At 42.9% G+C, this 22,650-nt stretch overlaps 1 protein-coding gene across 1 annotated transcript in view; it reads left to right on the top strand.

The window, feature by feature from the left end:
• Positions 1-22,650, top strand: part of RIPOR2 (RHO family interacting cell polarization regulator 2) — a 51,553-nt gene that overhangs the window by 12,436 nt on the left and 16,467 nt on the right. Inside the window, exons 2-13 of the mRNA XM_056483833.1 lie at positions 4,173-4,299; positions 5,398-5,553; positions 6,190-6,268; positions 6,482-6,505; positions 7,530-7,583; positions 10,334-10,483; positions 11,382-11,445; positions 15,033-15,076; positions 16,327-16,452; positions 17,807-17,955; positions 19,005-19,134; positions 21,156-21,845. Coding sequence (XP_056339808.1) covers positions 4,173-4,299; positions 5,398-5,553; positions 6,190-6,268; positions 6,482-6,505; positions 7,530-7,583; positions 10,334-10,483; positions 11,382-11,445; positions 15,033-15,076; positions 16,327-16,452; positions 17,807-17,955; positions 19,005-19,134; positions 21,156-21,845 — 1,793 coding nt within the window. The remainder of the gene's footprint in view (positions 1-4,172; positions 4,300-5,397; positions 5,554-6,189; positions 6,269-6,481; positions 6,506-7,529; positions 7,584-10,333; positions 10,484-11,381; positions 11,446-15,032; positions 15,077-16,326; positions 16,453-17,806; positions 17,956-19,004; positions 19,135-21,155; positions 21,846-22,650) is intronic.

Here is a 22,650-nt window from a genome sequence, read left to right as displayed (position 1 = left end):
CAGAGACATCATCAATTATCTGCCATTCTCTGCTGCAAGCTGTCAGCGAATAGGGCAGAGGAGTACTGATAGGATTTCACCTTATCCCTTGACTCGCTGATGGGCTCATCATTCAACGGCTGTGCACTTAGCATGGGCAGTACTAATTATATTAATTATACTTCTTACACTTCTACACAGAGCCTGCTTATATTAGCAGTAAAGAGACTGTTTTTTTTTTAATGAAACATCCTTAGTTCATTAACTGTATAGATTTAAAAGTGTAAGTGTAGTCATATCTGCTGCTGAAGTGGATCTCTCAAATCACAGAAGCATTTAATATCATTTTAGATATGCAAGTTGCATTACATTGGGAGCAAAATTTATACTGCATGTAGAAGACAGTAGCATTATATCACATAACTGCTAAATGTGGACTGAGAAACGTGATCTCTACCTTGGCATAGCACCAGAATCCCCGTAGCAGTGTTTGGCTGTGGGGATACCCATCAGGCCAGTAAGAGATCTGGGTGAGTCTTCATGGGCTGAGCCTTACTGAAATTGTACTAGCAACTGCATCCATGCATATCATCAGGATACTGCTGCAGTATTAAATTCAGAAGTAGGTTTATGTAGTTGATAGCAGAGAGAGCTGTGAGTGGCTTAAGAGGCAGGAAAAGAAACCCCTCTCAACAAAGGATATCATAAGAACATGACAGATATCCAACTCACAAATACACTTTGAGTGATGAGTATCATTAATAATCCATTGATGCAGTGCCCATATGCAGCCATTGTCTCTGCAAATCTGGGCCAAGGGGGTTGATGCAGAGTCTGCAATTTTCTGAGGTTGTGAGGAAGTGTCTGAGGTGTCATATTATGAATATTGGTTTAAATCCTAAGAACAGATGGTGTTTGTACAATAGTCAACCTTTAACCTGACCAATGGAAAATAACTGAACAGAACTGTGAGATTTCACCAGTTCTGACTCTGTTACCTCCTTTTATCTCAGCTTTCTTCTGTACAGAAATTAAACATACATTATTCACCAAGATTATATATAATATATAGGGAGAGGCCACCAGCCTATCTGGGCTCTGAGTTCTGACCATTTTATGAAAAAGCAAAGCAAAAGTAGCTCCAGGCAGGTCTTCAATTTGCATTTCAATTGCATTTCTTGCACATTTTTTCTGGTATCTTGGGGAAAGTCTTAGCTACTAAAGCCTTTCAAAGCCATTGGAGTGCTTGAGCAAAATAAAGAAAATAAATAAGTACATTCCTTTTCCAAGAATATTTATTTTTTAAGTTTGCCCAAAGGAAAAGAAAAACAAAACAGTTCCAGTGTTTCTGCACAGTCAGATCTGGACACTAAGATTCTGTTCAGAGAGAAAGCCATTCGTATTCTGTTCATATTAATAGAGAATCATGCAGAAGATCATGCATTTTCACAGAAGTTTTGAATCTAAAGCCCTCGTCTTTTCATAGCCAATGTGGTTGTGATTAGCACCCAACTTCAAGTTTTGTTTTATCTCTCTTATTTTTTGAGGGATGGTTGATGTTTATGCAGCTAAATTTCCTCTGACTGTCAGTGTTTTTTAGCTCCTCCTAGATCTCCAGATGTTGTCAGGGTGTCTGTGTTAATCATCCTGCCAAGCGATGCAAGTGCTGAACACTTGCAAGGGATTTTCTGCTCCTTGGCTCTCTAGACCTGATTTTTAATGCAAATCCTTGTATGGGAACATGCAGACTGCAGCCTAATTGTCTAAAGGTTATTTGCAAACCCGAAGGGAACTTGCTGTGCAGACCCCAGAGTACTGTGGTGGGTGGTTTCTGCTCTGTCTCTCAGGATGTGGCTCTCTGTGGAGTTTGAGCTGTTAGGCATAAGCTGGCACAAGGGAACTCTGTACCATCTATAGGGTTGTGAGGTTTGACCCTGTAAGCTGCAAAATGTCTTCTGGCAAGTGCTGTGCCAGATATCAGCAAGCCTGAGCACAGCTCAGCCCTGCAGAGGTGTGCTGAGAGCCTTAGGGACATAGGGGTGAGTACAGAGCCAAATTTGGGCTCTCACTGACCAAAGACTCAAGTACCTCCAGCTGTGGCTGAAGTATGTTTATCCCTGTATGAGTTAGCCAAAGTGCATCCTCACTGTGGTATCTTCTGAGTTTGTGAGGAGCAGCTGTGCAGAGCCTCTCTGCTCCTCCACCCTCTCCCCTACCCGTGGGTTTCTGCCCAATGCAGGTGCTCATGGTCCTGGTATGCCTGAGAGCAACTTCTCTGTCCCAGGGGTTTGTCCTTGCTGTGGTTAAACTCTGAGCTCTGAGCTGGGTGGCTGCACCTGGGCCAGGCCAGGGACACCATGTGGTGTCTCTGAGGCTGTTCAGTCAGGGGGGCAGCCCTCGTTTCCAAAACAGGAAGATGTACTCTGGTTGGGTTGTGCAATAGAGAAAATGTCTCATTAGCAGTAGTGCTGGCAATCCTGGGACTGGAAGAAATGTTTCTGGCAGAAGTCTTGCAGAAATATTTCTGAAAAAGCAGCTCCTTGGACTGTGCAGTCTCCTCCAAAGAGAAGTAGTAGTTCACCATGGCACCTACTGCCCTCCCAAACAGTATTTGCCTAGCTGAATGCTGCAAATTAAAGATAACTAAACAGTGCACAATGTTTCCCCACATATTTGCTTTCTGCAGTGCATGTTTGCCATGCAAGCACCATGTACTCTGGTGCTTATCATTAATAAATATGTTCAGTTGTGAAGGCTCACAATGTAGATATCTGGCTTTCACAAATGGCTGGTTTTTTGGCACTTGCAAGCATTCCTGCTCTGTGGAGATGAGAGAGTGGTTTAGACTTGCTGTCACCCCCTCAGCCCTGTAGGTCAGAGTTTCACAGAACATCAGCTCCACTGCCTGCAGGCAGCTCCAGCCCCTGCCATGCCATCCTGCTTCATTACCAAGCTCATCCCTCAGCCCAGCTACTGGAGTGAAATGAACTGAGGGCATGGGGCAGGCTGGGTCCAGCTTTTAAAATAGATGGAAAAAACCTGCTAAAACTCCTCTTTTTCATTTTCTGTCAGGTTATTTTTAAGCTGGCCTAGTTTCTCAGTCCGTTTCACAGCACACTGGTGTCATCAGCTGAACTGCCATCCCAGGAAGAATGGAGGTGGTGAGAGGATGGGTCCTGCAGGATGAGGGAGCTGTGTCTGGCAGTACCTGCTGACCAGCTCCCTCTTCTCCAGCATCCCCGTTTTCCTCCTTCTCCCTGCCCTGCTGCCTGGCCTTGTTGGCCATGGTGGTCCTCACAGATTGTGGGGCATCCCTCTTACCAGAGCAGCACAAAACCAAGCCAGCAGAAAAATCAATTTAATTGTCTGCCAAGGGCAGAGACAAGAAAAACAGTGGATTAAGGAGAAAAGGAAGATAAAGGCATCCCCCTTTTCCCTTGTGGCAGCAAACAGAGCTGCTGTGAACCGTAACACTTCTCTGCTATTTATTTGTGGATGGATTGAAATCATCCTAGTTTAGTGCAGATGCCAAGCTGGGCATTGGAAATGAGCACACAGAGGGCAAGGGCTTCCTCCCTGCTGAGGCCCCCTGGACACATGAAATGCAGAGCATACAGTGCCTGCAGCTTGTTTCCTCCTTTCTCTTCACAGTGGAGGGCATCCCTCTCATCACAGCTTGTCGTGGCTGCACATGCACCCACTGGGTCTTCCTTCTCAGCAGCCCCTGGGCTGAACAGCCATGGCATCAAGGATCAAAGGGGAGCTGCAGGGCGTTCCTGATGTATCAATCCTTTTAAAATTATTATTGTATATAATCACAGTTAGCAGTGATGGTGAGTGCCTCCCAAGAGCTCTGCCCGCTCCCATAATAATTCCTAGGACAGATGGGAACACTGGGGCTGGGGCTGAAGCATGCCAGCAAAGGCAGAAATTTCTAGTCCCACATCCAGCCCCTTTTTGTGTCTCTGTTACATTTTCTGTAGACCCTGGGCTGGAAGTCAGAAGTTAAAATAGGACTGCTTTGGTTTTGAGTGGGAATGTTTGGAAATGCAAACAGGTTTGTGCCCTGGCTTGGAGCCCGTCGCGGGGTTCAGGTACCCCTGAATGTCCCGGATGGACACCAGGCTCTCTGGCCTCACTGCCTGCTTTTTACCGGGACTCCATCCTCACTGACTGCTCTCTTTGTCTTTCAGGAATATCTCCGAGGCTCCCTGACATCATGTCAATAGGATCACATTCATTCTCCCCAGGAGGTCCTAATGGGATTATTAGAAGCCAGTCCTTTGCTGGCTTCAGCGGGCTTCAGGAAAGACGGTCCAGGCAAGTCCTTGCTCTCCAGGGGGAGTTTCAAAATCAGGCTGTGAGGGAGTCCTGGGCTTTAGGGGATGAAGGGGGAAAGGAGGTGAAGAGGACTTTCTCTCTGACTCTCTGCCAGATAGTGTCCTAGGCTAAAATGTCTCTATATATTGTTTGTATAACTAAGCTGTTACCCTCTGCCTGTTTGCCTCTCCTCTGTTAATGCAGGGCTTCCTCACATGCCTCAGAGCTGTGAGAGAATTTCAGAGAATCATTTTAACTTATGCAGTGATCTTTTCAACATGTGAAATGTGCAAGAACACTGCATGTGATACACTTGCCACCACTTCCTGTTTAAGACTACTGCTGCCTAAAAGACAGTTTTCTCATTGCTGCACCATTACAAATTCAAAATAAAGCTGTTTCCCCAAGTTATGAAGCCTTCCTGTGCACCTTCCCTTAGCTAGACAGCACTTAGGGCTTTGAGTCAGGCATGCCCAAGCCATTCAGTCCTAGGTGCTCCCAGAGGCATTTTAACTTGTGTAGTCTCCCAGTGCCAGACCACCAGTTAGCAGTTGAGGAATAACAGAAGGCAAAGGGTTGCCTCCCACTGTCACGCTGTTAGATGCTGACCTACCCACCAGCAAAGTCCCCAAAGAGGCACCTGTGTGCAGCACAACTGTTCTCACTTTGCCATACACTCCAAACTCAACACCAGTGATGCTGTTCTCCAGAAACTTTTTCAAATCCCAATCTTCCTTTATGACCTGCAGGCTTTACGCCTGAGATTATCTGGGCTCCCCTTTCTTTTCTGGATATAGCTCAGCTCTCTCATGGGTTCTCTAATGTGGGTTAGGACAGGCATAGTATAAGACAGAGAAATGTCTAATCAGCCTCAGACTTGGCCTTGCATTTCCAGACAACCATTTATGTCTGGGGAAGCACATATCCCAGGCTGTTCAGATTCTTAACCTGTAAAAAATGCAGTCCTTTAACTGGCAGGCACAGAAGCAGATTCATTTTTCCTAGCAGAGATAATATCAGAAGATTTCTTCAAGCTACACTCCTTTGAGATTTCTATGATTTATAGGGATTTCTTCCTCTTTGATGTTCATTTTGCAGGTGTAACTCCTTTATTGAAAATTCCTCGGCACTCAAGAAGCCCCAAGCAAAGGTGAAGAAAATGCATAATTTGGGCCATAAGAACAGCACCACGCCCAAAGAACCCCAGCCTAAAAGAATGGAAGAGGTCTACCGAGCTCTGAAGAGTGGCCTGGAGTAAGAGCTTTTATCCTGTTTGTTGATTGAAGCTTTCTGTGACATTTTAGAGTCTAAAGAAATAAGAACAGGGATCCTTCCTCATAAGAGATGAACTTACACCTTTGAGGTCTGGATTGTGATGCTTAGTCTCTAAAATGTTTGTATGGGAAACAGGAATACAAGTGGCAGAATCCCATTTCTATTTCCATTTTGAGAAAAGTTCCCAAAGTCTAGGACTTCAACATCAGATTTTTTTTTTCACTCTGAGTTTCCTAGAGTCCTATCAAAGGCTTGTATTGCCTTTCAGATAACATCCCAGATGATAACAGGGTTTTTATCAGCCAGATACAGGCGCAGAGACTGAAAGGCACCAGCCCATAAACTAAGCTGCAGATTAGCTTACTTGAAACTGGTTGTTCAGTGTAAAGAGAACACCAAACTCTTATACAGAATTAAATAAGTGGGCTCCTATTTATTCCCAAAAAGGCAGCAGGGAGCTGCTTTTAGGACAGATCAATGGTAATGAGTTTTTGTCTGTAAACACATCCAGTGAGGAAAAGCAATTTGTCAGGCAGATTTTCTTTTAGGATGGTCATCAGCCAGCTTGGTATGTGCTGCAGAGCTCACACATTGTTCTCTGGTTTGTGTTTGCAGTGAGTATCTGGAAGTTCACCAGACAGAGCTGGATAAGCTGACTACTCAGTTGAAGGACATGAAAAGAAACTCACGCCTGGTACGTGCCATGCTCTTTCATGGTCTAGATGCACAGTGGCCTTCTTGAGGTGCTGGAGCCAAGGGATGGGTGTGGAATACAGGGAATTTGCACTGATGCTTTTCTTCCCTTCTAGCCATGGTCTTGTTTGTGATTTCTGTTGAGTGTCAAACACTACTTTCTCGTGGTGCTGTTGTGTTGCAAAATTAATCAGTTTTGTGTTCTCTATTGCAGGGAGTCCTGTACGATTTAGATAAGGTATGCTGCTCTCTTTAACACTCATTTTGCAAGGAAGCATCAATATCCATACAGTGATCATGGAAACCTTTCTCAGAGGGATCTGCTAGCCATGCCAACACCTGCATTTTCAGAGGAAGAAGTACCACTCCCCTCCTCTTCCCAGGGGCTCTGGTATTGCCCTCTAATGCAGCATCAAACACAGTGTGCTCACTAATCTGGCATCAAACATATTCCACCAGCCCTTTTACTGAGGTCTGCTAGGTCAAACTGGCTCTGGGATAGGCACAGACAGAGAGACAGAACCCTGCCAGGCAAGGAAGGAAGGAGGCAGAGGAGAGACTTCCTTTTTCTGTTAGCTGACAGCCATTAAATCCTATTCCATGTGCAAATTCTCTCAGCCAGCTCCAATCAGATGGGGGCTGATAGGGCTGCACCAAGGGGCTGGGGGGATCCAGGGCAAGTCCCGGTTCATTCCTGCTCCTGCCAATTCTGAATAAAGAAAAATTGAAAATATATTTTCCCTGCAGGAAATTTTGGGTGAAAAAAAGCCTTTAAAAATGTTTCCTGAACAAGTCTGACTTTTTTTTTTTTTTTTTCAGTCAAAATGCCAAGCTTGAGTTTATTCTCAAAACCAGCTTCTTAAGGAAGACAATGGATCTTGAAATGCAAAATCTGATTATTATTTTTTATGGGATTTCAAAATACTGAAAATATTATTTTTTTAACCTAAAAAACCTCTGCTTTCTTTTTTTGTTGTTTTTTTTTTTAAATAATAATTAGAAAAACTTAGAGAAATCCCATAAAATAAAAATTCTTTTTAAATTTAAAAATATGCATTAGGTAAAGAAGTGAAGGAGCTCCATTGTCAGCAGTAGTTTAACAGTAGTAGGGTGGGACAACTGATTCCAGATTCGTGGTCAAAGAAATCAAAGTGTTTTGAGGAGGAGTATCTCAGATCCATGGGGACTAGCAAATCTAGCATGGCAGTGTCTTGCTGATTTATTGAAAGGTACCTCACCCTCTGCCTTTTCCTTTATTTCAGCAAATCAAAGCGGTTGAGAGATACATGAGAAGGCTGGAGTTCCACATTAGCAAGGTAATGAGCTCTCTCCTATCAACTTTCTTCTGCATCTGTTCCTATATTATTGAGGAAACAAACCCTTGGCCTCCTGCTAGCCCTTTGTGCTGGGGAGGCCACTCCCAGATTTGCTGGTTTTTCCACGATAGGCTGGTGGTCAGAGCCCACATAGACCCCAAGGTTCAGCCATGCCCCAAGACACTCCCACATGCTTTTAAGTACAGAGAGAACATAGGGTTGGAGACTTGCTGGGGAAAATCTATCTCTCAGCATGCTTATTGCCAGACTTTAGGTAGAAAGAGAGTTGCATCTGAAAGCAATTTAATTCAGCAGTTATCTCTAGCACACACAGCAGCTAGTTTGGATTTATTCCTGGATTTCACTGCTAATGCTTTTGCTGCGTGGTCTGGGGCCCACAGCCACTTGAAAGCATCGGTGAGAATATCAGTGGAGGTAATTGTGATTTACACTAATACATTTTAGAGCTGGACAAAACCCATGGCATGTATTTTCTTACTTATAAACATATCTGCTAGTGATTAGTTGCTTTTTTGAGCCTGACAAAGGAGTGAATTATTTTTGACACATGAAATGTCTTTTGAGAGTCTTTTGAAAAGCATTTGCACAGCTTCAAGTCCTCTAATTACGACAACCTATCCAAACCTTTTAATTTCAGTCCTCTCTTACTCTTGGAGCTGAAAATAAAAATATAAATCATAAGGCGATAGACTGAGATTTGGTTCCTCAAACCTCCTACTCCCTTGCTGGCAACATGAATGGCAAAAATTAGTACTTAAGGAACATGTCCATTCAAATCCTTCCCACTTCAGCCTGTTCAGAGCTAATGGTTTCTGGGTTTATAATAAGAGTGAAAAGCACCAAACGCAAGAGGTAATGCCGGTCGGTGTTACTCAGGCTTGCCAACTCCAAGAGTTCAATCTCTGTAACCCACGGCAACAGAGACAAAAGGAGCTGAATGTGTGGCATTAAAGCCCACAGGCTTGGGCAGGTGGAGAAACATCTTTGTTTCTAATGATAGAGAAGGTTTTTTTTCTGCAGTATTTGATCAGGGACACAGAGATGCCTTCTGTCTTTTACCTGCCACTGCTCTGTAAAGGAAGCAAAGCAGGGAAAATAGGGTGCACAACAGCAGATCCCACATACCTGGGGAGCAGATGAGCATGTCCTAGCCACACTCACATGGGCAGGAATAGGACATCAATCCCAGACCAAGGCTCCACTCCGATGTCAGAAGTAAATACCAAGTGACAGCTATTTATAGTGGCTGCAAGAGAAGCAGGAATGAGTACAAGTGCAGAAAGCTTTTTTCCTAATTTCAAACTGGCAAAATGCTCCCTATGTCTTTATTACCTTACTCTGAACTCTTTCACTTTGCAAAGCATTCCCTTTTGGGTAGGGTGCTCTCAGATCAGAGGCTTCGGCCACCAGTTACCCAAGATAGCCTTGTAAAAACTGACCTAAGGCTTTGAAGCCATCAGGAAGACAAGTCCTGTTCCAAACAAATTAGCAACAGCACTTTTTGTTAGAGGTTAAGCAGGCTTGGAAAATGGGATTTGGAACATGCCTGGATTGTCACATCAGGCTCATCTCTAATGCAGCACACAAAGTCATAGACTGATGAAGCAAAGGTGCTGGATGCTTTCATTGAGAGAAATTCTGCCATGAAAATCCATTACTGAGCAGGAGCACTGTGGGACACAGAGTGACCTCTTGATTTCAGAGATAACAATGGAAAGAGTTATTTTATGTAAACCTAAATACCATCATGTTTTAGGAGGAATGTTAGAAGCAGAAAGAAGAGACAGCTTTTTCCATTTCTGTCCTCCTCACCCTGATAGTCAGGTTGGATAGCCCACATCTCCTGTATCTGACAGATTTAGTTTATGAAAATATAAACCACTCTATATAGCTGGTGTATACATGTACATATATTACTCAGTTGGAGTAAGTGTATACATTCAGTACAGGGCTTGGAGACAAAAGGGAAACCAAAGCACAAGGCATGTAAATCCATTGCCCCTCTGAAGCTAGATCCAGGTGAGACTTCAGTGTGTGACTATGTTTTGCAAAGCTTTCAGAGCACTTACAATATGTTGGGTCCCTAACTTATGTCAAAGGAGTGTAAGAAGATGACTAGATGTAAATATCTGGGGCGGGGGGGGTTGAAGTTCAAAATACTTTTTAAACTTGATGTCAGCTGTTTGTAAGTCCTTTACTTGTGCTGATTCCTTGATTGGCTCCCAGTTTCTGAAGGATGGACAGTAAGAGTTCAAAATATCACTCTCATCTTCCAATATTACCTATTAGTCAAATATTGCAACAGCCTTGATTCATTAGGGAATTCATTAGCCACTGCTGATCCTGTTAAATGTGCCGTTTACCACTTCCAGTCACACTGGCTCTGTGGGCATTTTAAAGAGTTCTTCCACAGTGAGAAGCTGGCTGCATTCCTGCCTCACTGTTACAATGGGGAGAATGAGTAGCAATGCTTAGAGGCACACAGGGCAAGCAGGTGAATTGCTGGCATCTACTGGAGCTCTATTGAGATTTTTACTGTGGAAGTTACTTTTATCTTGTGTTTCTTTTCCACTGACTGTAACACTATCACAGCTTCACTTCCTTAGTCCCTCCATTGAATATAACAGTTTGGCTGAGTTTTCTTTTAAGGCAAATTACTTCATTGTGTTGGTTTTATTTTGCTGGGTTTTCTGGGTTTCTTTTCAGTACACTTTCCTTGTTCCCACTAGGTGGATGAGCTTTATGAAGCTTATTGTATCCAAAGACGTCTCTGTGATGGTGCCAGCAAAATGAAGCAAGCTTTTGCAATGTCTCCTGCCAGCAAAGCAGCTCGAGAGAGTTTGTCTGAAATCAACAGGAGCTACAAGGAGTACACAGAGGTACATCCTCATCAGTTCATTCTTTTCTCTCTCACACTGTTTGAAAGCCATGGGAACATTGCCATTAGTTTTAGGGAGAGTTTCACTCAGAAGAAATAAAAGTAAACTCAGCAAAGGAGAGTTAGTATTTGCTTTTCTTCAGGTGAATACCTGATTACTGACAAAGACAGGTTACATAGGCCCAAAGAGTTTCTTGAAATAACAGTTCAGACTCTATGAGAGCAGGGTTGTAGCTAGGAACATCAGCACAAAACCAAAAACAGAAATCTGCCCCAAACCTACTTAAACTTCAACTGCCTCCTTCCCACCTGCAGGTTTAGGGATGGCAGGTTGACTGGAAACCATGTGCCTGCAGACAAATGCTGTATCCTATGTGTTGTACTTGCTGTGATCAAAATCTGTTTTATTAAACAGGCAGTAGATGATAAACAACAGTCTAATAGTGTTGCAAACATTCCAGCACACAAACTGTGACAACCTTCCAAAATCTGAAGGAAGAACTGGAGAGGGTTTGATACCCATTCTCTCACAGTCTTCTTTCTTAAGGTAGTCCATGTTTCTTGAGAGATTAACTCATGCAGGGAGCCACTTTGGTATAGAGTTGCTGCTGTTGTACGAGTCCTGGCTGGAGAGTACCAGTACAGTGAGCAGGTTATGCTTCAAGGGCCAAAGCTTCCATTTTGCCATCAGGATTAGCAGCAGAGAGACACAGGGTTGCAGTGTCAAAAAAAGCAGGTACAGCTACCATTTTTAAGGGCCAGACCTAGCTAAACAAGAAGGATGGCTCTGAGTTTGATTTTATAGCAAAATATCTTGAATCTATCCTTACAAACAGACATTAAAAAAAAAAAATCCCAAAGAAGGTTTTTTGACCTCGCTGTTCTCTTTTCCAACACAGAACATGTGTACCATAGAAGCAGAGCTGGAAAACCTACTGGGGGAGTTTTGCATCAAGATGAAAGGTAAGTGCCTTTTCACCTTTCCCTTCTTTCTCAGAAACAGTAGCAGTTTCTGCACACATTGGTGAGGGAATTGAGACATGCTGTGTGACATGCATTTATGAGAGGTGGGGTTTCCCACACCCCTCAGTGCTGAGCCTTCAACTCCTAATTTACACCCTTGCTCTAAACAGGAGCACCAATGCTTTCAGACTTTCTGAGATTCTGGTTTTTGTTTTATAGACTAATTACCTCCCACAAAGACTCCTCCCAACAGCCAAAGCAATTCAGTTTTGAAGGCTGCTGTAATTTTTCCCTCTATTTCAGTAATTCTTTGAGAAGGTGATTAGGAAATTCTCTGAATCTCCATGGAGCTGAACTTGAAATTTAAAATAACTGCTTAATTTGACATCAGCTATTTCTAACTCCTTTACTTTTGTTCACTGTGACCAATACTATTTTTGACCAAATGTAAAAAAAGCAAAAAGCTGGGGATAGTTTTCCTAGATAACTCTGTGATGGCATTCACCTTTGCATTTTATTCCTTGTCTTTATGACAGGGGAGTTTATGGGTTTGAATACAATGGAATCAGTTTTACTTGAAGCCTCAATGGATCATCAGATATTGCTAATGCTGTTATCCATTTAAGACTCAATGTCTTAAAGAAGAGATTGGGAGGGGATATCTTTTTTGGATCTTCAGTCACTGGCGTAAGAATAGTTTTATAAAACTATAAAGCATATAAATATTCATGAACTCTTAATTCTTCACTTGATATCTTGCCATTTAAAGCATCCACAGTATTGCTGGTGGACTTTTGAGAGCTCACAAATCTCATACAAGGTTTTGATTCTGCCTGCCTTGTCACAGTTGTTTCCTATGATTGCATTGCATAAGATTAGTATTAATCTTAGATTAAATTAAAATAGCTATCCTGCGCTCTCATATTGGAGAAAGCAATTGCAGCAGATGTTGGAGTTCTAACTCCATCCCTCAGGTTTTAGATGAGCACACAGAGACTGAGCCAGATATTTCTGTGCCCACAGCAGAACCACAGTATGGACATGCTGAACAAAACAATGTCACAGTGTATAAAGGGACTTTCCAGCTCCCTTGGAGCATTTCTTTACTTGCTGTAAATGCAGTGCACAGTTCCTGACAGCAGGACATGTTGCAGAAGGTGTCACAGTGTCACAAATGTCTTGGCTGAAGAGGTCTGGCCCCTTCTCTTTTGGATGCCAAATCCTCTGGCAGAGCTCAGGGGCTCTGGAAAAGGCAGGTACTGCACTCACATGTGGGAGCAGAGCACAAAGCACAAGCAGCAGCTGCTTCTGAACACAATTTGCATCACGTAAAGAAGCCCAAATTAGAAAACAGCAAATAGAAATGCTGTATTAAGTGTTCTCTAATTAGGGCATCTGAGATTTCTATCTAGATAGTTTTCCCTAGGAATAGGAATCCTGTAGGACAATACAGCCATCCCTATTACTAAGGCTTGCAACAGCTCTGGGACAAAAGCCTGCAGATCACACAGCAAGTTTCCCCCTTAAGATATACTGCAGCATATCTAGCTAACTTTAGGATCTAATTTAAAATCAAAACATTCCTCTCCCCAAAGCTTATCTGTTCCTAGCCATTCCACTGAAAGTTATTTTTATTTTGTGCCCTCTGTCACTTACACTGAAAGCAAGCCAACCTACACAATGCTGTCAGGAAGCAGGGGAGCTACATAGAGCTTTTATGACTGATATTTATAGAAAAAAAAAAGCCTAATCATTTTTCAAAATCAAGATAATAAGTGTGGCAGCAGGCTTAGCTAACTGGTCAGGATTAATCAGTTGTTGAAATTTACCAGGGAAACCAAATGTGGAAATTCCTGTATGGAATCTGGGTGTCCTGCTGTGATGCACAGGAAATTGTATGATAGAGCCATTGGTTCCTGCCTCTTTCTTAGTCCCCAAAAGCCATTTGTCCACCAAAAACTTGTTCCCTGTGAAAGTACTTATGCCTTATTGTCAAATCAGTACTTAGCCTCCTCTTCATCATGCTGAAAAGTCTTGACCAGCCTGGTTGGGCCAGTCACAGCTCACAGACCTTGATATCCATATGGAGCTTTAAGATGGAGTTTCCTCACCCCTTCACCCCATCCACTGGGCAAAAAAAAGGACCTTTTATTTTCCTCACATGCTTTTGGTGATGTGTCCCAGGAGAGATCAAATTCGTTTATAAAGCATGCCTGGGGAGAGAGAAGCAGTGGTGGAGGGCTAGCAGTCTTAAATTATTTATAAACAGTAAATAAATTAGAAAGGAATCGGTAATATGAGCTCTATGCAAGGGCCTCTCTGCTCTACTAAACATTAAGATGAGCAAAGAAAACTATTTTCTGGTCAAAGAAATGGAAGAGGCAGATAAGTAGATCATGGGTACAGTCCATGACTGCATGCAGGGATAGAATTGCTCCTACAGTACAGCTAGCAGGACTAATTCATCCCTGCAAATACAGCCAGCACTAGGGTTCCTCATATTTGCCTTGATTTTGACACACCCCTGTGTGCAGCATCCCTTTCTCTGCCACAGGCTTTGTATGTGGCCTCAAGATGGTTTTTTTGGGCACTGCAGCACTATGGAGGCATACATTTATATTCACACAGGCAAAGCTGGGTGAGTTTTTATACCAAAACAAGCGCAATGGCTACATACTGAGGGGATCTGTGAGAAAGGAGCAGCTCTCTCTGTGGGAAAAACAGCCAGTTGAATCCTGTAGAAAAGCAGGTCAGCAGGCCAGGAGAGGGGTGGTAATTCCCCTTGGATTTTCTGCTTGGATTTCAGCATGGTCCCTCAGGCAACTTTTGTTTCATATGCACAGTGCTGATATAAAAATAGCATTGTTATGTCCTACCTCAAAAAACCTCAAAACCAAACATAGATTACAAGTGCTTTGCTGTGCTACTTCTCCCACTCTGGGGAAAAATGGGATTAATCTGGTATTACAGATGTCAGTCATATTTTGTGATGCACTTACTATTGAAAGACACTGATCTATTATGAGAATGATAATGTTATGGAAATGCCAAGCAGAAGGAGCCCCTATTGCTTGCTGTGTCTCTCTGAAGATGCACTAAAAAGGAATCTGTGTTAAAGCACGGAGCTCAGTTGGGTCAGGCTGAGCAGCACTACACAGGGATCAGCAGCTTGCCTACACCTCACCATGGGAAGGGCTCTCAGCTGAGTGTCTGAAGCCAGATGACATCAGGAAGCAGTTTCTGCTTTTTCTGTAGTTATTATATAAAAGGAAACATGAGGCTCTCATAGGGAAAAAGCTGGAAGGTATAAATCTTTCATGTGCAAGAAAGCACAGCCCAATGAATTTTATACAAAATAAAGAAGAGAATAGAAAGTTAAGATGGTAGGCTGTCTTGGTTTGGAGGGTGCACAGGCAGCAGTAAGAGGGGGGATATAAACAGCAGCTGGGGGCTGCAGGAGAGTCTTGCTCTCTTCTGTCCAAGTGTGGCAGTGGTAGCCCTGGGCACCCCACTGCACCCCACTTCTGGGCTCAGCCACGCTTGGCAGCCCAGGCTCTCCCACAGCCCCTCTTATCTTTCCTTCTCAGGTCTGGCTGGCTTCGCTCGGCTCTGCCCAGGAGATCAATACGAGGTATGTCTGCATGAGTTTATTGTTTATTAAACAGCAAAAGAATCAAAAGGAAGGCATACGTCTGCTGCTTTTTACATCATGATGAAGAAAACCTTCTCACATGAGCACCTCAATAAACAGCTATTATTTTTCCCATATGTGCTCTGAAGAACCTTGCAGTTTTCTGTATGTCTGCTTTTGTCAGGGCATCTGTCAGAAGATGTGGATTTTACATTCAGAGAACTGAGTGATGGCTATTCAAAGAACTATGAGCTTTTATTTTTAACTTTTAAAAATCTTGTTTGTGTTATCAAATGTTTATAATTCCCCTGGAAAAAAGCATATTTCCCATCCCATGCATGGAGGGCAAATGGAACACATCCTTGCAAGCATCCTTTAGTGAATGCATAGGCTGTACTTCATCACAGATCTAAGTAGCAGAAAGACACTGAATAACCATTTCTCGAGACCCAGATGCTACCTGCTGTGAGGCTGCATCAGGATCTCTGGTCATTACAGTATTTCAGTAGAGATTATCAGGAGTGTATTAATTAGAGATGGATTAAAATAAAAGCCTCCAGCTCTACCAGAACAGAAACAAATTTACAGTAGATTGGTAGTGGATCCCCTCAACCAGTACTTCCTAGCTGCCTTGATCATAGATTCATTTGTTCCTGCTCTCGTTCCCTGTGACAAGTTGCTCCTGCTGCTCTCATTCCTGCTTTCTCTGTGGGGTCAGTTAGTTGGTGCTGGTGTCTCCCAGCTGGCCCGAAGTCTTCCTGCTCTTGATGCTTCAAATTGGGTTACTGCACTATGGATGTCATTCATTTCCATCATCAGCCTGCCAAAACCTAGCAGCTGGGGAGGTCTCTGATAGGGAATGAGCTGAGAGTCACCTGCCTGGGAAGGCAGAAAATCCAGCAAGTTGTAGATGTTAGGATAGACCACAGGTGTTCTCATCCTGCTCTCCCAAATCTCTCTTGTCCTGCCACTTTCCCTGTAAATGGAATTAAATGCCTTGCAGCTTTGTTATGAGTCATCAAGTTACATGAAGTTAAAAACTTGGGTGAGGGGTACAGTACCAAAAGGAGCAATTAGGAGAGCTGAGAAATAGAGATCCTCCAGTAGGTTTTTCCTTCTGACTCAATGGGAAGTGGAAGGGCAGCACCTGTGCCACTAACTCTTCCAGCCTTTCTCAAACCCCTTCTCCAGTTCTGTTTGTGATATTTGTGCAGATTTCTTGAGAAAATAAGAGGATTTTTCATGTTTAGATTTTCATGCGTTACGGTCGCCAGCGATGGAAACTGAAAGGCAAAATAGAAGTGAATGGCAAGCAAAGCTGGGATGGAGAAGAGATGGTTTTCCTCCCTCTCATTGTTGGACTGATCTCCATTAAGGTATGCATGCTGACTCCTTTGCCTGCAAGCAAGGCAGGAGTCAAGAACCTGCCTTCTCTCATGCACCACAAGCGAAAACACAGAAGCAGATCACTAAGCTCTTTAGAAATGAGCCATAATTAGTATTTCTGACACACATACTAAAGTGCTGTACTATTGTCCAGTTTAGATACCACAAGACTAGTCAGTATGTGAGAGCTGTGGGAGAGATTTTCTTCCCAAACTGGAGTCTTTCCATCACTGTTCCATCTCTTCATTGCCCCCAGCTCCCAACGCAGTTTTCTCCTGGCTGGGAGTCCATATGCTTTCTTTCCAACAAGCCTCCAAACTAGGGATACCCATTCTCTGACCCCTGTCTAGAAATTGCTGCTAAAAATCATTCCAAATATCCTTGGTTAGGTAGCTTAAACAGAATAATGTCTTGAAAGTCTGAGGAGAAATGGCCCCCTTAGACACAGCAAAGACTTTTTGAAAAAAAATACAGGTGATTACAAAACCCACAACCAAAATAATCCCAAATGTGTGAGACAGTAGGTTTTCAATGAAAGGCAAGTTGTGACACATGGTGAGTCACTCTCCTCAATCTAACACACAGATTTAAGGTGGAAAGTTAGGAGAGAGCCCCTTTTTTTAGTGCACAAGAATCCCAGTATTATTAAGGTTAATATGTATATTCTCTTCCCTTTTTGGATTCTGTCCAAACACTTTCACATAAAAGACTCAAGAATTGACTTTCAAGCAAACAGCCAAAGGCTGGTTTGTGTAGGAGCTGCATATAGAACTGTCACTCTGAATTTACAGCCAAATATATCTCTAAATATGAACAGTGCTCTACTCTTACTGTAACAACGAACACTGAGGTGGTTCCTCAACAGTAGATCTGTGAAAGTCCTCACCAAAGGCAATGGTGTATCCTTGGTTACAAGAGAGAAATACCTGGAAGAGAGCTCCCTTGGGAATTATTAATTAGGCAAGCTACATCAGGAGATTCCCAGTCAGGAATCTGTCAACTGCTGAGACACTCTGTGCCCTTCCTGTTCTCAGTCTTCCCTTGGGTTATGGTGCAAAAGATCAAATGCAAGGCTAGACAGACCCTTGGTCTGAGCCAGTATGGTTGTTCTCTTCTGATTCCTGTAAAAAACATGAAGAAAACATGGAATCATGATCACATGGAACTATGCATTTCTTAAAAAACCCAAAACAAAACCACCACCAAACCCTAGATTTTTCCTTAAGTAGTGCAACAATCAATGTTTAGCAAGGGGGCCAGGCCAGGCAATCAAAACTATTATCTTGGGATTAAGCATTGCAATGCCTTGTGTGGTCCTGAGCACTCTGTTCTTGTCTCTTACAGGTCACAGAAGTTAAAGGGCTTGCTACTCATATCCTTGTGGGAAGTGTAACCTGTGAGACAAAAGACCTGTTTGCAGCTCGGCCTCAGGTGGTTGCAGTAGACATCAATGACCTTGGCACAGTAAAGCTGAACCTTGAGATCACCTGGTAGTAAGTAGAACTCATTGGTCAATCAATCAATCAATCAATCAGTCAATCAATCAGTTGTAAAACTTCAGCCTTAGAAAAATGGTTCAGCCATGTGGGTCATTCTCTCCATATTTTTCCCTGCCAGGGAAGATTGTGAAGGAACTGTGACCCACATTTTATATATGAGAAGTAGGTCATGGTCAGCCACAGTTTGCCTGCTTTTCCTGTGGTAAAGTGGGTTGTGCCTAGTTTCAGCTGTTAAATTAGGTTTGGTAAGTGCTGACATTACAAGGTATGGGAACTGCTTAGTGATGATAGCCTAAAGCTTACTTCAAAGCTTAAAAATGGGATATAACTGAGTGCTCATATATATGTATATATATATAATATTCTAAAAAATCAGTGCTGGATTTATGGATTTACACTAGCATAGCAAAGTTCAGGAGTTCATGCATATCTTAATGGCCATCTAAAAGCTGGCTTTTAAGGGCTTCATACACCACAAGAGTGATGGGAAATCTCTTGGTGTTTTCTATTCACATTGGTCAGCATAGGTGAGCTGGAAGCCTTAGGACACAAACCAAATTCTCACTGCATTTTTTATGAAATAAGTAAATGTCATTTCTGAAGAAGCATTGATGCATTTAACTTTTTACAGTCATGTGTGCTGTTTCTTGTACTGCAATAAACATGAAGCCAGCAATAACAGCTCCTGGTTTCCTTTATAATGCAACAGCTCTATTAACAGTTGAGCACCTTTCTCATTAGGACGTGTGACACTTGGCAACTCGAATCCAAGAATACTTTTCATGTGAGAAGAATAACATCAGACTACACTACATAAATGATTTCTGAGGGAACACTTTCATCAGAACTGAAAACCATGCTTCTGAGACTGCTGTCTAATTAACAGCATTTTCTTTAAACACTTCAGTTTAAAAACTTGTTACCTCTGGGTTTTGATGTGCTAATAAACCATCCTTTCAAAAATGCTTTCTATGGACCTGAAAGTCCCTCTTGCTCAGCCTAACAACCTTTTATTTTCTCCCCTCTTGCTTGTGTATCCATAGTCCCTTTGATGTTGAAGACTTGACCCCATCCACAGGAAATGTGAGCAAGGCATCTGCTCTCCAGAGGAGAATGTCCATGTACAGCCAAGGCACTCCTGAAACACCAACCTTCAAGGACCACTCATTTTTTGTAAGCTCTGTTTGGCTTCGTGTTTATGTAATGAGAAACCTTAGAGCAGTTCAAACACTGCAAACATTTCATTGCTTTATGTGTCTAAGCTTTTTTTCCCCTGGTGGCAGCAGGTTACCCTTACAAATACTTATAAAGCAAGTGCATTCCTAGCTGCTGATCCTAAAAGAAGGTGACCATGATCCTGGCATCTTTGAAACTATGTGGCCAATTAATACATACCTATCCTTCCTGCCTGACTGCTGTGACACTTGAATAATCTTTAAAAATGTGTTTTCATTTTGCAACAGTAGTTAAACAACCATTATAGCACAAGTATTTTTAAGTATCCTGTGATAAAATTTGCCCCTGTACTGCAGATATTCACAGGGTGTTCCTACATTTTGCATGAATCGAATTCTGAATGCTTAATCAGGCCATCTGTACAGAGATTAACTTTACAAGTGCTGCATCCCATGCCTGTAATTTAGTACTCTGCTACAAAGCATTCATTTAACTTGCCCTTCCTCACACCCTCTCTGCTTTAACTGTTGAAGAAATGGCTGCATCCCCTGCAAGACAGGCCAAAGTTGACAATCTTAGATGCTCTTCAAGACACTTTCTTTGACAAGCTTCGTCGCAGTCGCTCTTTTAGTGACCTGCCATCGCTCAGGCTAAGCCCAAAAGCAGGGCTAGAGCTATATGTGAGTCCTGGTTTTGTTTGCTGAAGGATTTCTTTCAGTTCCTGTGTGGCGTTTCCATTCCCACGCATGCTTTGTGTCTTGCTCTCTGTTGCAACTCGCTCATTTTGCTGACTGATTAGAGGGCAGGACATAACTGTGAGCCCATGCAGCTCCTATTAAATCAAAATTCCTCTTGGTTTCTACAGAGATAATGATCAGAAGTCAACTATCTGTGGGCAGAGAGCAGGGCAGGAATACAAGGCAACAGTGTTATTAAAAATCACCTGCTACACTGATTGACGCTCTACATTTCCCTAGTAACATGACTTTCAGAAGCTAAAAGCATACCCATGTCAAGGGCAAGAAGAAATATACCTTTGACTATGATTATGTTTAGGGGAAAAAAGGCTGCTAATAATACTAGAAAAGAAAGTCAAGTTTTGGACATGTAAACCTTAAGCTTAGCAACTTGTGAATGTCAACAGTTCTTTCCACCATATTGTCAGCAAAATAGTAGTTGCCTTCCACCTGTGCCATGCATTTCCATGAGCTGGCCACATTACAGAGCAAGGTTGTAGGTCAGATAGGTAGATTGTGACTCTTAGAGTGATTTTTTTTTTTTTTTACCCAATGTCAGTCAGAGATTAACATACATATATATCTGCCCTGATGAGTCTGGAGTCTGCATAGGCTAGTTGTGCTTCTTAAATGATCAGAGTCCTGCACCATACACCACCAATTTTGCTGACTCATTTCAGCAGAAACTCATATTGGATGGGACTCCTGTATAACTCTTGTTCAACAGTTGTTACAGACATCCATGTCACATGCAGGAGATTGGATAAAAAGCAGTAGCACAGTACTATCAACATTTAACCACTATGACACTAGAGAAACTTCTGGAGCAAACTGTTACATTTTACAGATTGCTACTTTACAAGTCAGGAAATAAATAGAACAGAAATCTATAATAAGGAGGAAAATGCAGACAAGCTGGCTTACATACAATCCCATTAAAGAGAGTCATGGTACAGGAACTAGAGCAGTACACGAAATGCTGTTTGAGAGACTATAGTAGGGTGAGCAAAATTCGTGTCTCTCTTCTGGAGATCATTTCCTAGAGCTCTCTATTTAGCAGAGAGATGCTGAGCCCAGATTCTCCAGCAGTTTTCATGCTGAAATTGAGGAGCTGTGCCAGGTGAAAGCGGAAGTTTGATTTGAAGTCTTTTTTTCCATCTCTCAAGTCTTGAATGCTTCTTTAATCTTTTTCCTCGCCCTTTTCTTTCCTGGGCACATGCTGCATTTTTTTCCTCTTTCCAATGCTGCATGAAAAACATTTTCTCCCTGTTATCTTTTCAGTCGAATTTGCCAGATGATGTCTTTGAAAATGGGACAGCAGCCACTGAGAAGCGGCCTCTCTCCTTCACTTTTGGTGACCTGCCTTACGAAGACGCCGTGCCCCCTGCCAACTCAGCAGAGTCCTCATCTGCTCATGTCAGCTCCAGCCCTGACATCACTGTGACCCCCACCCAGCACCGAGCCCTCGAGTCCTCCCAGAGCTCGAGCCTGGACTGTAGCAGCAGCGACTCCCGCAGAGACTCTGTTGCTGAGCCAAAGGACCTGCCATCCCACGGAGAGGGAGTGGTGGCTGAGAACAAGAACACCCCGAGGGCAACTCCTGAAGTTTGCCAAAAAATCTCTGATGCTGGCAGCGATCATGTCTTTGTAGAAACGAGTGTCCCCGTGTCTCTCCTGCAGGACACGGATGAAGGTTCAGAACTCAAGCCTGTGGAGCTGGATACCTACGAGGGCAACATCACAAAGCAGCTGGTCAAAAGGCTGACATCAGCAGAGACACCCCTGACCCCAGAGAGGCTGCCATGTGAGGGATCCATTAGTGGGGAATCAGAAGGATATAAGTCTTATCTCGATGGAAGCATCGAGGAAGCCTTGCAAGGGCTTCTCTTAGCTCTTGAGCCACATAAAGAGCAGTATAAAGAGTTTCAGGACCTGGATCAAGAGGTGATGCATCTAGATGACATCCTAAAAGTGAGTACATTTTCAGAAAATACTACCCCTCAAGAAAATCTGAGCAGGTAGAATCTCCTTACCTGCCTCACAAACATCAAAATAGGCTTTCTGGAGAATGGCAGAATTCCCTGGAAGCAGTAGCCTTGCTCCTGCTTGGAGCATCCTTTCACAATGTTGCATTTTTAAACTTTTGTCAGCAATGTGCTTATCACAGCCTTGTGTCCTCAAAGAACAGATCTTATATCAAAACCTGGGGGAAAGAGAAAAAGGTGCTATGGCAGAAGGGTAATTAAATTATACCCTTCTCTGAACATTTTGTGAGCCATTGTGAATCACCACTTGTGAACCCATTGCTTGTGCCATAGTGGAGATCAAATATAGCCAAACTTCTACCTTTGAAATCTATGAGTCACATCCTCGGTGGCTGTACTTTAGCATATTAGCCCTGAGCTCTGTGGAGCTGTGCAAAACTACACTAGCTGAGGATAAGGCCCTTTAGCCATAGAAGCTGCATTTTCTAAATTGCCAAAGGGGTTTAGAAGCACAACTTTCACTGAAGGTTGCTGTCCCTGTGTCACCTAGGCATGGCCTTTTCCTTTTTCCCCTCATCCATTTACATAATGAGACACCCTGTCATTACATCAAGATGCAGAGAACAATGTTAAAAATTGGAAGGGATTTGCATGAGTGTTGTTAATATGTTTACTGTGGATCACTGTTACTCGTATCTCCCCCATGAATAACAACTCATGACACCTTACTCTGCAAACAGTATTATATGGGAAATAATCATTTCAAATACTTCATATTCATATGCAAGTTG

This window comes from Oenanthe melanoleuca, chromosome 2 (genome assembly GCF_029582105.1).
Source record: "Oenanthe melanoleuca isolate GR-GAL-2019-014 chromosome 2, OMel1.0, whole genome shotgun sequence".
In the NCBI taxonomy this organism is placed as follows: domain Eukaryota; kingdom Metazoa; phylum Chordata; class Aves; order Passeriformes; family Muscicapidae; genus Oenanthe; species Oenanthe melanoleuca.
Note: the sequence above shows the minus strand (reverse complement) of the source record. Positions and strands in the feature narration are given on the sequence as shown.